An 18,904-nucleotide genomic window follows, 5' to 3' on the forward strand; every position below is an offset into this window, starting at 1 on the left:
AATCAGGCAGTGAAGTGAAGTGCCAGTGCAGACACCAAAACCACAGGCACACTGCAGCCAGGGACAAATTGACTCAGTCTCTTCATTACTATTCAGTTTTTAAAGACAATCTGAAATGCCCACAAGGGGTGTTTTATATCCTACTTACTAAGTACAATGCATAATTCCTTGGGTTTATACAGCTGGAGTGAAAGTAGTCTGACAAAAGGCAGACTTCTTGCATTATATGTCTCAAGCTATTTCAGTTTGCTAATAAACCAAAAGGGGAAATCTATCAGTATCAGCTTTATTTAAAAAAAAAAAATCTTCTCTTGGAGAATACTTCCTGGAAAACATGGCTTAGTAGGTGCTTTTTTTTCACAGGACTAAGCCATCCTTCCAGTAACTGGAATAGTACTTAATGATAATTTCAATTTTTGAGGAATAATTCCATGCAAAATAAGTACTTGGATAGCCATACTCTCAAGTGAACTGCACAAAACCAGAGGCAAAAAAAAAGATCAGCTAATGTGGCTCTAATGAGAGATGGTGAGTTCTGTGCAATTTCCCCTTGTCTTACTCACACATCTATGTAAGCTCCACTGATGATGAATCATAGTTTTGACATAACTTGCAGGTAACTTGTGGCTTGTAAATGTGTGAAAATGAAAAAATAAAGGGAAGTACTTGAATCAGATGGTCTTGATAATAACATTAAGTGTTTGCATTTAGTTTAATTTTGTTTTTTTTTATGTTTGCCTTATTACCTAGCACACCTTTCCTATAATTACCTCCCTCGAAATGGTCAACAAAAGTGCCATTTCACATTGCCATGGCCAATCATGTATTGCTCTGCAGAGCACATGAAGGCCAAAGCATGGACAGTGTTATTTATTTAATGGTGAGGTGAGGCCAACATTGGGGTCACTACATAAGTACAATCAGTTCCAGGAATTTTTCCTGGTGTATCAAAAATTACTACAGAGTTAAGAGCTCCAGTTGGTTTTTGTACCCTTTTCTAGATGCTGTAGACTGGGGGTAAACAAGGATGGTGGACTTTTGTCCTACCCTCACTATTTTCTCTGTGTTAACCTGCACGAGATCTAAACCTGTGTCATGGTGTGAAGTGTCTTGGCAGCTAAGGGATTTCCATTTAAAGAATTCTGTAGCTTACAGGGCAAAATATGTCAGTATTTCAAGCAACTAAGCCAAAAACAAATAAAGACAATTGCTCAAATTATGCTACTCATGAGTTAATGAACTACCCACACGGCTGCTAACCCTGCTAGAACTTGGGAGGGGGTGCAAACCCCAGCAGCCACCTTCAGCTGCTTCCTTACTAAACTCCCTGGGGGCTGCTCCAAGCAGCACGGAGCTGGGAATGGTTCTGGAGCTGGCCTTTACACGTCACAGCGCTCTCACTTCAGCCAGGCAGCAGGGCTGACAGAAAAACCCCAAGTGTCCATCACTGCAGGTCCATCACAGCTTGACAGCAAGCTAGACCACTTCACAAAACTACTGAGTGACAATGCCTGCCTCAAGAATGACTCTTAATCACCCTCAGAACCACAACAAACAGATATTGCACATTTTATGTCTAACCAAGCATTAACCACCTGGCCACCTGCCCTTCAGGGGATTGCTGTAGGTGCTCTCTGTGCTCCTTCACTGCAGTGGCAAAATGGGGATTTTCCACAACTGATGGAAACAACTCAGGCAAAGGACCATCAAAGCACACACTGCAGGTTGGGAACTGAATAAAGGCCCAAGAAAAGATGCCTTCCAGATGTGTCAGCTTGTCCTCTATTACCACTAAGAGAAACTCAGGAAAAAAAACCATGTTTGTGGATGCAACACCCACAGCAGATGGCAATAAAAGAAGACTCAAATTAGTGGCATTCTGTATCGCCAAACCTAAACTTCATCTCAGATCAACACTACCCATAATAGTGTTTAAGTAGTAGAAGAAATTTACTCAAATGTGAAATAAACTATTACACATTCTTAGTTCTGATTCACAGTCTCAGACTGGCAGTGACAGTAACATTTTAATAAACATTAGAATGAAGACACCAATATGACCAAATGACACACATGAAGTGAGAAAACGAACAGGAGAAACCTTGGCATACCCACCCAAAACAGAACCAAAGCAAAAAAAAGGCAGCGAAACTGCTTTTGCGATCAAAACAGTAAATACTTTATTATAATTTATTAGACAGAATGAGAATGTAAATGAGAAATTGGGAAAGCCAATATTTTCTTTAACAGACATTTTAAGCTTTTGCTGCAAATGTTCAGGCAGTGAGAGTGTTTGCTCCCACACAGCCTAGGGATGTGTATTCCACAGGGGCAGGGCTGTGGCAAGGCTCTCCCCAGTCCCTCTGTCACCTCCCCAATATACTGCTGGGAATGGCATCAGCCAGGGGTGCTCACTCACCCATACAGACAGTGAAATCCACCTACCAAGGCAGTTTACTATCACAGGGATTGCGTAGATAGCTTTTGAACTGTCAGAATCTGTCTTTCAAAGGGAAATCAAAGAAAACAATGTGAAGTACAAAGCCTGGAAGACATAATATTGTATTATGTTCATATCATTAACCGTGGTTACAAAAGAAAAAAATACCTCCTGTATCTACAAAGTTTTCTACGGGGGAAAAAAAATCATTAAATGGAAATAAGAATATTTTGAAGTACTCTGTATTTGAATAATGCTAAGATGTATAATAATAATTAGAGCATGCAGTATAAAGCATTTTTTAATTTCAAAGCGCTACCTAATTGATCTTCTTAAAGGCTGTTTGCAGGTAGAAAGGTAATGTTATGCATTATGTTTTTCAAGAGCAAACTAAGGCATGAAGTTTTTAGCAACTTGCCGAAAGTCATTCTGAACTTTATGTGGTGTAGGAGGTTTTATTGCTGGCCTCGATGAAGTCACCAGAACTATTTCAGCAAGGCCAAGAATTTCCCCACTGACTTTTAACAGTAATACATGTTAAATAGATAATTAAGTCTGTGTTTGACCCAGTTGGAGACTAGGTAGGGTTTCAGCCAAGGGGACCCTTATGAATGAACCAGTTATTGATGTCATCCAGCTCACCGAGCAACAGAGCCCTGCCACAACACAGTCTCTGTGTAACTTTGATGTAACAGCAGTGTGACAAGGACTGAGCTACAGCCCATACATGAGCTAAAGACTGAGTCACCTCCAAGCATTTCCTGCAATGCTGTGGTTTTTCAGAAGACTTTTTAAGCCAGCGAAGGTTACAGATTTAATACTAAAGTGAAGGAGGTTTCTCAAACTGAACAGTCTATTAACTAAGTGGTGCTCAGGAAGAGTAAAATCCTACTAGTCCTAACTGTACCAAATTCAAAGAATAAATAAAATTATCAGTAGTTCATAAAATAACTCTCTTTTTTAGAGGGTTTTCTTGCAGTATCTTTCCTCCAGAGTATCATTCCCATCCCAGTGTCAACTGTTTTTCCCCACTCCTTGCCCCAGTTTTAACCTTGACATTTTAGAAATCTAAACCCAACAATACTTTGCTCAGTAAGGAAACCAGGAAAGTAAAACAGACAGGCCACCTAGTCTTCTACTTTAAAGCAAACTAATCTGTGTCATGCTCTCCCTAAATAAAAATTTAAAAATCTATTTATAACTTACAATTTAAAGAGGAGTATTCCCATCCGTGCTGCTGACATCACATGAAGTCACACATGTGAGGGAGTGGGGAGCTGATGTTTTCTTCAGGCAAAGCAGTCTGATACACAGATCTAACTGGCTGAGGTATGTTCAGAATTTAACATCTTTCCCCTGTTTTTGAACAGGGGAAACAATGTGAAATGTTTATGGCCAAGTAGTGGGATTGTACTTTAAATTATGTACTTGCTGGGATGTGTGGGTGGGTGGATGTGGGTCTGTGCTTGTGAACTTGTGCTAACTCCCCTGATCAATACTTCAGAGTGCTTTATTATGGACTGGAACAGAGCTTCTTGGGTCACTAAATCCTGGAGCTGTCAGGACAAAAATATCTGAAAACTGGCATTTTTCATTAAGTATTTAAGCCAATTTTACTACATGATGACTGCCATCTTATAACTACCCACCTTGCTAAATTAAATTATTTTATCTTATTGCTAGGGCGAGTCAGCATAATGAAACTTTCTGACTGCTTTTTACTTGGCAAGCCACAGGCACCAGAAAAAGAAACAAGGCAAGAAACAGTGCACAATTCAAACTGATTTGCCTGTACCTACAGATTTATGTAATGAATCTTCTCTGTTTGACAAGTAAAAATCCATTTTAACAGCGAGATATAAGGAAGGTATTTATTTCAGCAGACAGACAGTCTTAATCTTTTATGTTAGAGCGCAAGGTGAAGAATGAGTAAAACCAAATTATGAGCAATTACCCTCTTTTGCCATTACTAGCCTCAAGAACTCATATTCTGTGGGGAAAAAAAAGCTCAGCCTGCCTGCTCTGTACCAAACCAGCACTTTGCTGTTTCACAACGCTGGAAAGAGGTTGTCACTGAGCACTCTTTATTTGCTGTCAGAAAAAAAGTTTTGGTACAGTAGACCACAAACAAAGCTTGGTATTCAACCAGGTTAGCAACTTATTGTCAAGGTTACAAAAGGAATAGACAACGTTTGTACTGAGACCTATTTCTCAGAGGTTACTCATTGTTTTACTGTCTAGACAACAAGTTAGAACTAGGCTAGGAAAAAAACACTTGCTGCTGGAATTTTATGCAGCAGCAGGAAAAAAGAGTAAAAAGTGTGTGTGTGTATTTGCTTTGTTTTGGTTTGACAAACTGGCAGTCGTAGCTCAGTGACATTCAGCTCTATCAGCACCTCTTTCAGGTAATTTTAGAACCATGAAGCCCAGCTTTCGGACCCTTTTGTCAACCAACTCGCTGAACAATTTTTAAATACAGTGGTTTGGCCCCCATATGTTCAAACAAAGTCATTGGCATTTGCTACCTTAATTAGTTCAATTTTAGTCTATTATCTCTATCAATAATCACATCTTAAAAATAAAATGAGAACCTGACTTTCTGAGACCAAATTAAGTACCTTTATGTCCAAAAAGCTGAAACAATCTGAATTGGCTGCTTTGCCATAAAATAACATTTTTAGATGCTTTAAAAAATATTCCTCTAACCCTCCCCTCCACATACACAACCCTCAACTAACCTCCTGTTCTAGGTCAAATAGGAGCAGCTCCAGGCAGTCACAACCTCTACCTCAAGCTTTCTTTTGGCCTGAAGAAGTTCTCTATTAGTGTGCCTCAGCTAGCCCTGGCTACTCCTCTGCAGCCTGAGAGTACCCCACTGCCTTGTGATCAACCTCCACGATTTTGGCCACTGCCAAATTTCCTCTTGAAACTTAGGATTCCCTGAGTGCAACTGGTCAGGTTCCCATGCACCCCAGCCCTTCTGGAATATTAACAAAGGACTAAAGCTCAATTTGCAATTTGCTACTATTAAACCCCTCAAAAAAAGTAAACACAAAGAAGAAGATACCAAGTAGGTTGCAACAAATACTAAATTTATCGCAGTTAAAAGCTGACAATCCAAGATACCTTACCTCCTTCACTTATGACTCTCACCCTTCTCCTCTTGCCACTCCACTTACAATACTACTCACAAAAAAATAATGCAGAACATCCACAGCTGACACAAGTTTGCAAACATTTTTGAACCATTAATTTGCAAATGCAAAATTCAGGCAGCTCCCTAAGAAAGCGCTCAGCTTTCACACATCTCATGGGGATCTGTCCTGTATTAGTCAAAGGTTTAAACCCAGTGTATTCCCCATGAATAATCTTTCTCCCTTTCCCCCTCCTTCTTCCTGTCCACATGGAAATGCAGAATCTTGTCTTTAGTTTACAGATTATATGATCCAAAGTGTCACTCACTGGATTACTGCACACAACCTGAGCACTACCCAAAGCTTACTTGTCTTCAACTTGTCCGGCATTACTTAAATGGAATTATCCGTCACAATCCATCCACCGAATCTGCATAGCTCACTTATCTCAAGATTCTGTGTGTCACCTACCAGATTATCCGTTCTAATCCATACATTGAATCTACATAACATATGTCTTTAATTCATGGGCTCTGATGAGCTATAGTATCGCTGAATGGATTATTTCTCTTTATCCATTATTGGCAGCCCTAAGACTGTTCACCGCGTACTCTCCCGTGCCCCATCTTCTGAGCACACGAGCAAAACCAGAGTCTCCAGCAGACACAGTTCTATCTCTCATCAGACACAGCCTGACAATACCTGTACTGACACTCCGTGGAACCTGGAACCCAGTTTCTCACACAAAACAAACGTCTGTGTTATCGTGAGCTGAAGATCAGGGTTGGTAGGCTAATCTCGCTTCCAATTAAATCCATAAATCTGTGGTTACTCCAATACAGCCTCCAGAGCCACCCAGATTTCAGTGGATACAATGAAGAGCTGATTTTAACCCAACGACAATCCCTTTCACAGGGAGTGCAGAGAACGCTTCACCTGAATTGTTTACAAACTAACCTGCACAATACAAAAGGTTTTTCAAACAACAACAAAAATATATCAGATTCGGACCTGCCCAGTCTTTCTTGAGAGATTTGGGCACAATCGCTGTTAACAATGCCTTCAACAGAAAACCAGCTCAGAAAGATTGGAAACAGAAGTCTGTTTAACCTTTTGTTCCACACACCTATTCAAAATTAGCTAAGTGGGGAACATAAAAAATATGCATTACTATGTCTTGCCAAGTTTCAGTAGAGAGATGGACAAGATTAGCAGCAAGGCTTTGTGCACACCAAGGAAGTTTTAGGAAGAGTTCTCATCGTGGTTAAGGCTGCCTCGCTCACACCAGTGTGGGCAAGGCTGGACAACCCACGAGGCACCTGAGGTCCAGCACCAGTGAAAGAGAAGCTTCATGTTAATTTTATATATATATATAGGAATAATCACTGATAATTTAGGCATAAATGTATTTTTGATACCTTTTCCTAGTAACACTGGAGGACAGCACCTACTGCAATGCTGCAGTGCACAGCTAACAAGGCAGTTACACTGACAGCAGAAAAGGGGGATGATTTTCCTTCCTGTACACCATCAGTTTGGGACCTGAAGATCTCTCTGCTCCACTGAATTCAATGAAGTGAATTATCCAAGAATAATCCAGAGGCCTTTTGAGCCCTGGTTTTGAATAGGATGGATATAAGTAAGTTTGAACAGACTTTAACCAAGTCAATATACAGTTTTACAGCTTCACTTTAAAATGCTTCAATTAAACAGCATGTTTTGTAGGTTTTGTTATATAGCGACTTGTTTTGAGCAGAGTAAAAATTCCACGGATATTAAAACAGAATTTCTTAAGAAATCTCTAGTGCCAAATTTGTAATTTAGCCCCAGATTATCTCTCTGAACAAACACAGGTGTTTGAGTTACAATTTCTACAGACATGAAAGGTTCTAGATTCTGCCCCATTTTAAGAGCATTCCCTTGCAGGACCTTTCGGTCCAGCTGTGGAATAAAACAATACATTTCAAGGAAAAGTAACTGGATATATTATAAAGCCTTCTAACTGTGATCTTGGAAGTCTGCAGCTGGCTCTCTGCAGATACTCAGTGATGGCTCTTCTGTTTTACAGGCGTGCAGATGAAGAAAGGGGGGGTTTAAAGTAGCAGATAAAGGTGACAAAGCAACCAAGAGAAACAAATGAATACAAAACATGGGAGTCTGGTCACTTCCAACCATTCACCAATTTCCCTGTCTTTAAGAAAATATTACTGCTTTCTAACTTAAAAGAAAACACACTAATAGAAAATAAAGTCTTCATCTCGCTTTCTTTAATCTCTCCCAGATAATAAAACTCAATGGTAGTAACACAGACTTGGGCATTAACAATATGTAGCGTAATGCTGAGACTTTTTGCACATGAGGTACTAAAACTCCCCCAGACCTAATGAAAAACACAATGAAATTTTGAACAGTTAAATGGAAAAAACTATTCAGTGGGTAAGACAGTTGGGCAGCACAGCTCCTAGTGCTGTCCACATTCCAGGGTGTATTAATAATAAGACAGTACTTAAATGGGGGTTTCCAAATATCACTAATAGAGAAATGAGGGGTGGAAAAAACGCAGCTTCTGGGCCAAGTGCAGAGAAAGAAGTTAATTAAAAAATCACAACTGGAAAACTTCGTAACTATGGAATGACAAAATCATTTTGTAGCATAATATATGTGTGTTTGTACACGTGTGTGTGGGTACAGAGCAGCTCAACTTGCACACCTTTCCTGCTGCCTCACTAAATACAGCTGCAATACAGCTGAGCCATTGTTTGTTGGCTGCTCAGGGCTGATGGTGCCATGAAAACCACATTCCTGGGCACTAAATAATCAGCCTGCCTGACCCCCCAAGAATCTGTAAGTCAAATTCATTTACCCCCAGAGGGCAATGCTCTATTGTATCCTCCCTCCTTTCTAGCCACCTAGGAACAATGGACAATAATTGCAACTGTCACGGCAGTCAGTAGGAAAAATAAACCAGTGCCTGTTTTCACAGCTTACTGCCAAACTTGATCCAAACACCTAATAACCATGCCCCCAACCACAGAACCACAGTTGCACTAAAAAGCCTCAGATGTGAGGCTTTTGAACAGAGCTACAGAACAATAACTCGACTTGTGTTCAAAATATAAAGCTAAAAACCAAAAATTAAAGCAAAGAAAAGTCTTCTTTGAGGCTGTGCTGTTGCTCCCCATCCTTTCCCCCAGGCACGACTGAAAGGACTGTTGAATTTCTCTGGTGGTAGCATATAGCTGGCTGCTGCTGCTTTCAAGTTGAGCTTGTGAAAGGGAAAAAGAGGAAGGGAGAAAAAAGATTGCCCTCCAAAAGAAAAAGATCATAGGCACTGGGAACAGACCACCTTCTCAGTGCACAGCACTCTTCAGAGCAGCTCTACGGAGTGCAAAGGCACTGGAGAATCACTGGGAGTCCTTCTAAAGGTTCCAGTGTGTCAAGAATTAAAGAGGCTCCACATGCTGTGCAAAATCTGCCAAAATACATACCCAAAAGTGGGTATGAAAGATGTCTCCCCATACTCTGTCCCTGAAACACCTTAAAGATCCATCAGTTCATGGCAAAGGATGATGTCAATTTGAAACAACGTGCTTTTAAAACCCAAAACTCCCAGGTAAGCCCAGTGGCTGCCCATCCTCTTTAAGACCTGTTGCTTTACACACATGGAGCAGGAATGAAGAACCCAGGGTTTGGCCCTCTGCAGCAGTAATAATCACCATCATCATCATCATCATCACAACAACGTCTCAGCCTATTGGGGGCTGGAGCACTACATTCTGCTATAAAGTTATTCTACATATGTAACGAACATATATTTTTGAATTACAGCCCCCTAGGGAGAAGCCTGGGGAAACAAGGGGAATATTTTTCTTCTTGGGTAAGTCAGTGGAATAGCACAGACTAATGCTGGTGGCTTATCAGTGACAAGTTGGAAGGCCCATAGAATTAAAATGACACTTTCTTAGCATCTGCACCAACCCAGGAACCCGTGAGAGCATCTTGTATTGCATGCTTTACTGAATACTGCCAACCTCTCGTGCACAGGGTCCCTAACCCTGGTTTGGGAGGTTTGGGAGCCTGCCTCAGTGAGGATCTCTAGATCAGGGACAACATGAGCAAGTAAACATTCCAAAGTAATGGACAGAAACTAAACCCTGTTTATAAACACGGGAGACGGGCTTAATTTTAATTTCATTATACTTTCACATTTCCAAAACAACATTGGCTTGGGTTTTGCTACTCCAGATGTACACTGATATAAACGGGAGAAGAATAAGAGTCACTGTTTCTTTTCAGAGTGATAATGGCTGCTCTGAAACTTACAGTTTTTGACATGTGTATTTTGAGTGAGTTTCTCACCCTAAGCACTGCAGAGGAATTATAAAAATATTAAATTACATGAAAACAAACAACCACAGGTTCCCTAAAATGACCTCAGATATATAAAATGGGGAAGTATCTTGGCAAAGCAGAAACTACTGCTGCTGGAGAGTGGTCAAATTTTGTCATTTTCCTTCTGGAGTACGGCTTTAAAAGAACATGCTTTAGTGCACAGATGTTGTACGCTGTCTTTTAAAATCTGCACTGGCTAATTTCAGTACCTAGAGGTATCATTACACAAACTTTGCTCTTTTTATTCTTCCCTACATGCAAAAAAAGTTTAAAAAAAATCGACATCATCGAAATCTGTCTAAAAATAAACAAGGAAATCAGATCACCCTCAAATTTCAGAAACTGAGGTCTGCTATACTCTGATACCACATATGTCTGATACTGACTTTTTTTTCCCCCCTATCCAGCAATAGGATGTGCTCGTTTATAACAGAGAACAATATATGCAACAAAAGCTTAATGTAAATTCATTTACTTAGGGCAATATACCATTTCATTGATTTATATTATCACAGATGGGAGTGCATACATTTCATTTAAACCCCAAATTACCATGTTTGAAGGGGAGGGGAAGAGGAGCAGACAAAGTTCCATAAAGCCAGCGGTATCTGTATATTCATTCTTAATTTCCTTTAGCAGAGAAACAGCGTTACCTTTTATTTCTCCAAAGTTCCCTGATCCCATGGCAAGAAGCTTGTCTTTCCAGTCCTTTGATAGTAGCTTTTCAATACTGGGAGTTTCTGAGTGAAGGGGGGGAAAAAAAACGTAAGCAAATCAACATGACTGTCTCCACAATAGAACTCATTAAAAGTCTATCTGCTAAAAATAAGGCCAACCCTATTCTGGGCCCCAGTTCGTAATGACTTCATCAACAAACTGATAAGAGGGGAGGGAAGAGAAAAAAAAAAAAAAAGGGAACAAAAAAAAAAAAACAAAAAAAAACCCACAAAAAAAAAAAAACCTGAATGTGTTTTGTCACCTGCTGTTTCAAAACCATTAGCTTTTTCCTCTAGTGGAACAAAGCTCCGGTAATTCTGTATTACAATGGGCACATATAAACCTGCAGTTCATTGTTTTTCAATTTGGTGAACAAGTTGCTGCCTATAATGGATGCCTGTCAGTTTCTGGGTGTTGGTCTGCAGTCAAAAAATAATTATGTTGATAAAATGCGGAGTAAAGAGAGAGAGAGAGAAAGAGGGAGAGAAGCAAAGAATTAGCTCCTAAATCTGCTACTTGTAATTATATCCCTCTGAGTCTTTACAATTACATCCACTTTATAATGTGTGTTTAAACATCGTGTGGTGGTAAGCACACTGTGGAAAGATTTGCCGGTAACACACGCATTATAAATAATAATAAAAAGTTGGGTATGGAAAAAAAGCTTTAAAAGACTGCAAAATCCAGAGGGAGAAAAGGCATTGCTTAGAATGGAAACCCATTATTTGCTCATTTCAGATTCTATCACTTCCTTTAAAAATAAAATAAAATATATTTGTTCAGTATTTTCAGGAAAAATGCAGTGAGGATGTGGATGGGTCTGATATTTATGTCTGCAACTCTTGTGTTCTGACCTCTTTTTGTGTAGAATTTTAATGCATAAGTAAATATAAATGCTAATAAAATTCAGAGAACATTAAACTCAATTCCAAACAATGTAATTGTATATTCTTGTCAGCATTTAGATGGGTACACAATTACAATAGCTTTCAATCCCACGATTAGCACTGCATTCAGTTAGAAAATGGAGTGTACTAAAAGATAAGTGTCCCAGTATGTGCCATCTAAATAACAATACCCACACTTATTATCGGGATCTAAGACATATACTGCTATTCTCCACATTCGTGTTTATGTGTATTTGTATTTGTTCAGGCATTTGTTTACCCCCTACCAGGAGCATAAAGGGAGTACATGTTAACTTATCAAAGGGACCGTCTGGCCTAGAGACCATACAATTATTAGCAACTGGTTAACTTTCCCCACAGTAAAAACCATTACGAGCAACCTTCATTATCTCGTTTGGCTAATTCCACCTCCTCTCTGAAGCCGCAGCTCGGAGCTCGGGTTCCTCGGGGCGGCTCCGCCGGCTGCGCGCTCCCGCGGAACCCCCGCCGCTCCCGGGGCTCAGCGAGCCCGGCCTCCCTTAAACCGCAGGGCAGCACTGATGCCCAGGGAACCGCGGCGCCAGGGATGCCCTCCTGCATCTCACATCAACCTGCGCGCACGCAGGCAGAAGGACAGACAGACACCCGAGCCGGGTGCAGCCCCGCGCCCGCGTCTCGCCGGGAGAGCAGCGACAACCTTCGGATGCCACCGACAGCACAGGAGGGTGTTTGGCTCCGTTCCGGTTTTGTTCACCTGGCAGCACCCCGATCTCCTCCTGTGCACCCGCGGGCGCTCCCCGGGCTTGCCCGAGTGAGATTTCTCCGCTAGAATCTCTAAAACTTGTCTCTAATGTCACGAAATCCCAGGGATGCCGCGCGGAGCCCGGTCCGTGCGCGGCTGCCGAGCCGGAGGCGCCGCCGGCTCCGGGCACTTGCCCAGCCACTGCTCAAGTTCGTCCGTCCCCTCGAAGCAAACCATTGCCCACAACGTGAATAGGTCAGATAAACACTGCCCCTTTTCCTTGTTTCTTTTTATAATATATATTTTTAAAATTATTATTCCTCTGTGTTTCTCTAAAAACTCCGGAACAGCGTGTAAACAGGCCGGAGCAAATGCGGCATTTGCGGCAGAGAGCCGTCAGTCATTAAAAGCCAACAAACCTTTGCAAAGCAGGAATGCGGCAGTAGGGATCCATTGTGAGCTGACAATGGGCTCCGGAGCCTCCAGGCACCAAAAGCAGCCCGCCTTACTTTTAAGTCCATTGTCAGCAAAGTCCACGACAAAGCTTTTCCCCCGCGGCTAGACAAAATACTCGCCGTGGTACGCTAAAAAAGAAGCACAAGTCTTGTGCCTAACTTGCCGCCTTAAAGCTACAGTAGCCGCTCAGTAGCCGGGGCTGCCAGAGCCCCGCTGCGCTGGCCGCTGCCTGCCGGCATCCCTGCCTGCCCTAACCCCTGCTTGCCTGAATCCCTGCCTGCCCTAACCCCTGCTTGCCTGAATTCCCTGTTTGCGGGCATCCCTGCCTGCCCTAACCCCTGTTTCCGCGCGGGCATCCCTTCCTGCCCGAATCCCCGTCTGCTCGCATCCCTGTCCGCCGCCGCTCGGGAAGGGCCGCCGGGACGGTCCCGGTGTCACTTTCCGGGGGCAGCCTGAGCTCTGTGGGTGCAAGCGCCCGGCCGGAGGGCTCGAGTTCCATCCCAGCACGCCGAGCCCGCCGGTGATGCCGGCAGAGCCGCGGACGAGTAAAGGGGGAGTAATGAATGCGGTGGACGGCCATGTATCAATGACTGAATTTCTGCGAGAACGGTAAAGATCTCAGTAGGAAATCACGATTAGAGATGTGAAAGGCCAAATGGCAAAATCCCAATAGTAACAATGCATCTGTTCATTAATGTGTGAATATGAGTAATACGAAAATTTAACGCAATTATAAGCCCCCTCAGCAATCCTGATGGCATAAAATAGATTGTGGTGATCTAATCAGTGCTTCCCCTGTTGAAATACTGTATGTTAACTCTTCAAAATAATATTACATAGATTTTTTTCCTTTAAAAACCCCCAAGCAATCATATTAAATTGATGTCCTAACTTAGTCTCAAATCTCTCTTGATTTGAACTACCATTTTTACATAAGACACTTTAACAAAATTTTGACACAGAATCAGCAAATAATCGTCCTTCTGCTAATACTTAAAAAGAACTTTAATTCCAAAAGACAATAGCTTCCCCACCCCTATAGTTTTACAGAGCCAAAGACCTAGATTAGATTACAGCTTGTTTAATTCTATTATATACCATGTTAACATATTGTACTTACATAAAATATGCTATTCATATACTCAGCCTATCACATTTCAGTAACTGCTTGTGAAATACCTTATGCACCATGTCTTGGAAAGAAACATTTATTATGTCATTTATGTACCCCATTAAAAAAAGATTTGAAATTTACACATCTTAAATAAAAATAACTGCTTAAAAGGTTACAACAGTAGAAGTTCCATGAATTATACAGAAACAAAGTCATCCTTTGTTCAGCTTTTTTTAGACTTGATTGGGAAGATGATGCTCTCAAATTAAGAGAAGAAATAAACACTATCTCTTGTTTGCAAGGCAGGAATTCTCTGGATTCACTGGAAAGTCAGTAAAACTTTTAATGCTTGCACATATAATGTACAGCTTGAAACCAGGAAAGATGGCCTGCACACAGGAACTGCTACTCCTGATCCCTACTCCAACTGTCCCTCTCCTCTTAGATTCCCCAAAACCATGTTTTCTACGTGCAAAATCTGAGCTATATCGCGACAGATTTTGGTTGTGCACCAGGACAGCTATGTATTACAATGATCTGTACTTCCAAGAAGCTACACATGGTGTTCTGAATATTCATAATGCCTTGTAATTCAACCTTTGAGAACCCCTTTCCTTCTTCCAAGGAGGTAAGAATCCTGAGCTCCTTCCACCTGAGCTAGGAATCCTCCCCATTACCTATCTGCAGGGTAGGTCCTATGGCACATAGCAAACCAATCCCAAGTCACAGCACAGGATGAATACATCTGCAAGACTTGTTCACAGGTTGTTTGTGAACAGTAATTCATTGACATTTGACATTTTTATTCCAGACACACTATGGTTTTTTACATAGTGTTACATGTTGTTGCAGAAGAGGATTATGGAGAGGGTACCAAAGAGAAGGATTGAGATGGAAAGAAGAACAGGAATCATCAAATAAAAATTGGCCAAGAGGTGCCCGACTGAATCAACAGAAATACAAATTAATCCACAAAATGATTTCTGCTGTCTCCATTCAACGCATTTATCAGTCATTAGCTCTTTCTAGAGATTCATGGCACATTTTGTTTTCCTTCCTTCCCCCCACCTCTGTTGCTTACAGACGCTTGCCTGCCCCACTGTGTCCGGCACTGCCCCAAGTGCCTGTGCCAGCAACTCCTTGGTGCCCCCCCAGTCCTGCCACCCTCCCTCTGCTCCAAGCACCATCCAGACTGACTCTCTCATCCACAACAATGAGTCTTGGAGACTGATGCCAGCAGCCAGTAGTTCTCACCCAGGCCTTGGGCACATGGAATGAAGCCACCTTCCTTGGACTTGTGAAGAGTCTCACGTTCACTGCTCTGATCTGCACGTATGGATGTACCTGTACATCCATCCTTAAACTACTGGAAAGTAAATTATCTCAGTAAATTAACATTAAATGGCTTTTTAATCTGATTTTTGGTATGCTAACAGGCATGTCACTGTCCCTCTACTCCTGCATTTGATATTTAAATACAACTTCATTGACTTATTTACTTAATAGCCCTGAAGTTTTCACACTGGCAAATGACCAGTATGTTTCCAGGAAATGGATGAGGCTACAGAGCCATAGTAAGAGAGAAGCAGAGTTTTTATCACTGTTGCTAGACTTCTGGTGAATTCAGTCTACTTCCTGAAGTTCATTTTTTTCAAGCACTCCCTTTGGGAGTGAACCTAATCCTACTCTCAATTCAGCGGCAGCACAGATTCACATGTACCTGGACCTGCCTTGGCAGCCTTCCAAAAACCCAGTTCCAACAGCACAGCATTCCCTTCAGGCCTAGCCTCTCCAGTAGCTCTTTTCAATCCATGCTCCAGGGTCACAGTCCTAGAAATCCACTTATACAAGCTTAGAATGGTGCTCGGTGCCAAATCTCTATTACCTCTCTCTGCTCCTACTGATTATTTACTGAAAGCAAACTTTGGTCTCATGCAGCTGTCTGCTTCCAGAGAAAGGCACGCAATCTCAACGTGCTGTAACAAGGTGAGGAACAGGAGCTCTCCACACGAGGCATGTCCAAAAGAGCTGTATTTGGAGAAGAAACAGGAGAGAAAGCTCTGATGTTGCAAAGAGACAGCTATGATTGAAGGGCAGGAGGTGGTGTAAGTTGACTACAAGTCAAGAGGAAAAGTGAGTCCTGGAGCCCCCCATCTGCAGGTTGTCTGGGTGTCCAAGGATGGGTGCCCTCCCAAGGAGGTGCCCAAAGGGTTCTCTCCTCTGTAACCACAGCAGATCTTGCTCTAGGCTGAGAGAGAGATACTTCTTAGAAAAAATAAAAGGAAGACGTTTGGCCTTGGCAAGGATGACGACACAAAGTGTAGCAAGAACAGAGAGAAGCCAAGGATTGCTCAATGCCCAGCCAGACCACCACACATTTCCTGCCAACACAAGTTATTTCTAAAGGAGTAAGTATTTGGTTGGCACAAATTATCATGAATGAACTTCAACACTGCCCAATACACCTTCCACTTCTGGCAAGCACCTTCCTTTGTATTAAGAAAGCACTGGCAAACACTGAGCTGACACCCATTATTCACCTTTTTCTTCTGCTATGGTCATAAATACGTTCCACCTGTCAGTCACAGTTCCACTCAGTGTTTCTGCAACCCTCACCTACCAACATGCCACCCCACTAGCATCCTGTTCTCTGTTCATGCACCTCAACAAACCCTCTCTGGTCTAAATCAGTAAATGAGATTAAGGGCAGATTTCCACTCTGTTTTTTAAAGAACAGAGAAACACGTAGATACAAGCATTTTTAGATGATAGGGGCATTTTTATGCCCCCATTTTTTATTAAGAAGCTCTTACCTATACAAAATCAGAAACAATTTTCGTAGCAAGGAAAATAAAGCAACTATTATGAAGAAATGGTTGGTATCAGCAGGTTACATAGACATGCAGCATCTGCATACACATATGGTTCTCCATCAACAGAATCATGCTTTTAGGGAACTACTTGCAGCTAGGCAAGACACTATGAATCATGAGCAGGCACAACACAGAATGTATTTAAATTTGGAAATCAAAGACCACAAAACATACATTTTTCTCTTGCCTTCCAGGAAGCACTGCAATTTTTCACCAGTCTAAAAGCAGTTTAAACTTTTGGAGCAGACACTAGGAAACACCTCTATAAATGTAAATATTGTTCAAATGCGGGACATGGTCGCTCAGGCGTGATAAGCAAAAATGTGGTGCTGAGAACAATACTACCTGGGGCTTCTCTGACTGGACAGAAAGCAGTGTGCTGTTAGGTTCTGTGGGTTTGGGTTTTTTTTTAATACACAAAATGTTTTTTAGCCTTTGGGCACAGACTCACAGAGCTGAACCAAACACCCAAGTCACAATATAAGGAAGCTGTGGTGCTCTGGCCAGCACATCACAGTATAACTCTTACTGCACCACTCCATCATGACCACCGTGCAGAAAACAGCTGGGCTGCATATGTCCAAGCCTACTAAAAAGCTCCCTTCTCTGGCAGAGATAACCAGCCCTCCTGCTCGTGGCATCTCCAGTCCCATCCTGGCCACATGTTAGCTCACATAGCTTTTCATTTCAGAGGACAAAATCAACTTCTGTATCCACAGATGACTGTAGTCACCTGTGGTGCACAATGACATCAGGTTACCATTGCGTTCTTGTTGCACACAGTGCCTAATTTTGTGTATGCTCAAAAATACAACACTTGTTTTCAAGTTGTTTGCTCTCTTTTGCAATGCCCATCAGGATGCTTTGATGAATTATATGCTCTATGAATGATAAGACGTTTTTGTTGTCATTTCTGGTAAAAGAGCACTGCTTTTTGTGTTAAAAAAAAATAATTCACATAGCCAGAAAAGGTTCCATAGCACCATAAATAAATTATTTAATATTTCAATATCCAAATCAATAATCTAAGAATACCACCAGAAACATGATTCTACTCTCCCTGCAAATAGACAAAGCAATTATTTTCACAACTGCTCACCAATGCCTACTGCCAGTCTCACAAGAAAGTTACCTAAAACCACGGGGATGTTTATTAGGAGAAAAAGGTTAGAGTAGCCTTCAGATACACTGAACTACCAGTTGTTAAAATAATTATTGTTGCAGCATATTGTGCAGTCCAGATGGCCATGACGCACAGAGTGTCACCACACAATTTCAGAAGACTTCACCCCAAACACAGTAACACCTTATCTCTCCAGAAGGTTTCACCCCAAACACAGTAACACCCTACCTCTCCAAAAGGCTTCTGGAAGCTGCCCACACAGAGTAACACCATTCTACTTCAGAAGGCTGCAGCACCTGCCCTTCTTGTCCTTCAGCCCAGCCTTTTACACCCCTGGTGTTGCTGCACTGCACCTGTGTGCCCTCTGTTCCCTCTGGGGTTGGTCAGTGCACCTGGGCACTCCATGGCTCTTCCCTTCAATGCTGCTCACCTGTCCTGCACAGCTGGAGCCAATCAGGGATGAGGCTGGGCCACAGCCCCACTCCAGTCACCACAAACCCTGTGCCTACAAGTTATCTCTTGGGATGTATCTCTTGGGCAAGCCACAGCACAAGGCAGGAACACATGGCTAGGCAGGACGGGGAAGAGCAGAGGGACTTCTTAAGCTAGATTTGAGACCAAAACCAGCATCTCAATCAATGCCACCTTCAGGAATAGCCAGGTTGTTGTCTGAAATTTTTATAGTCCCCATCACCTGACTGCACTGGCAGTTGCTCCATTACCTGTGTGCTTTTCAGGCTGTCCTGTCTCACTGAACAGTCACCCACTCCAGGAGCAGTGTCACACTCACACAGGAGACGTTCAGTGCCAAGACATGACAGCAGTCCTTCAGCCTCCCAGAAGAAGAGCCCATGTTCATTTGGGGGTTACACAGGCCATAGCCAACGTTTTCTCAGCTTCCATCCTCTGCTGGTATACAGCCTCAGGACAGAGCCTGCTTCCAGATGTGAAAAATTTAGGCATTTCTCAAACTCTCTCTGTCAAACACTCTTCTGGACTGACAGTGAGATGTCCAAAAAGCCCATC

General features: G+C 42.2%; 1 protein-coding gene across 7 annotated transcripts in view; it reads right to left on the minus strand.

The window, feature by feature from the left end:
- SOX5 (SRY-box transcription factor 5) overlaps positions 1–18,904 on the minus strand; it is a 611,216-nt gene that overhangs the window by 147,960 nt on the left and 444,352 nt on the right. For all 7 annotated transcript variants that reach the window (XM_053977622.1, XM_053977623.1, XM_053977626.1 and 4 more), the window contains one exon: positions 10,620–10,706. In XM_053977622.1, coding sequence (XP_053833597.1) covers positions 10,620–10,706 — 87 coding nt within the window. The remainder of the gene's footprint in view (positions 1–10,619; positions 10,707–18,904) is intronic.

Source organism: Vidua macroura, chromosome 5, assembly GCF_024509145.1.
Source record: "Vidua macroura isolate BioBank_ID:100142 chromosome 5, ASM2450914v1, whole genome shotgun sequence".
Classification (NCBI taxonomy): domain Eukaryota; kingdom Metazoa; phylum Chordata; class Aves; order Passeriformes; family Viduidae; genus Vidua; species Vidua macroura.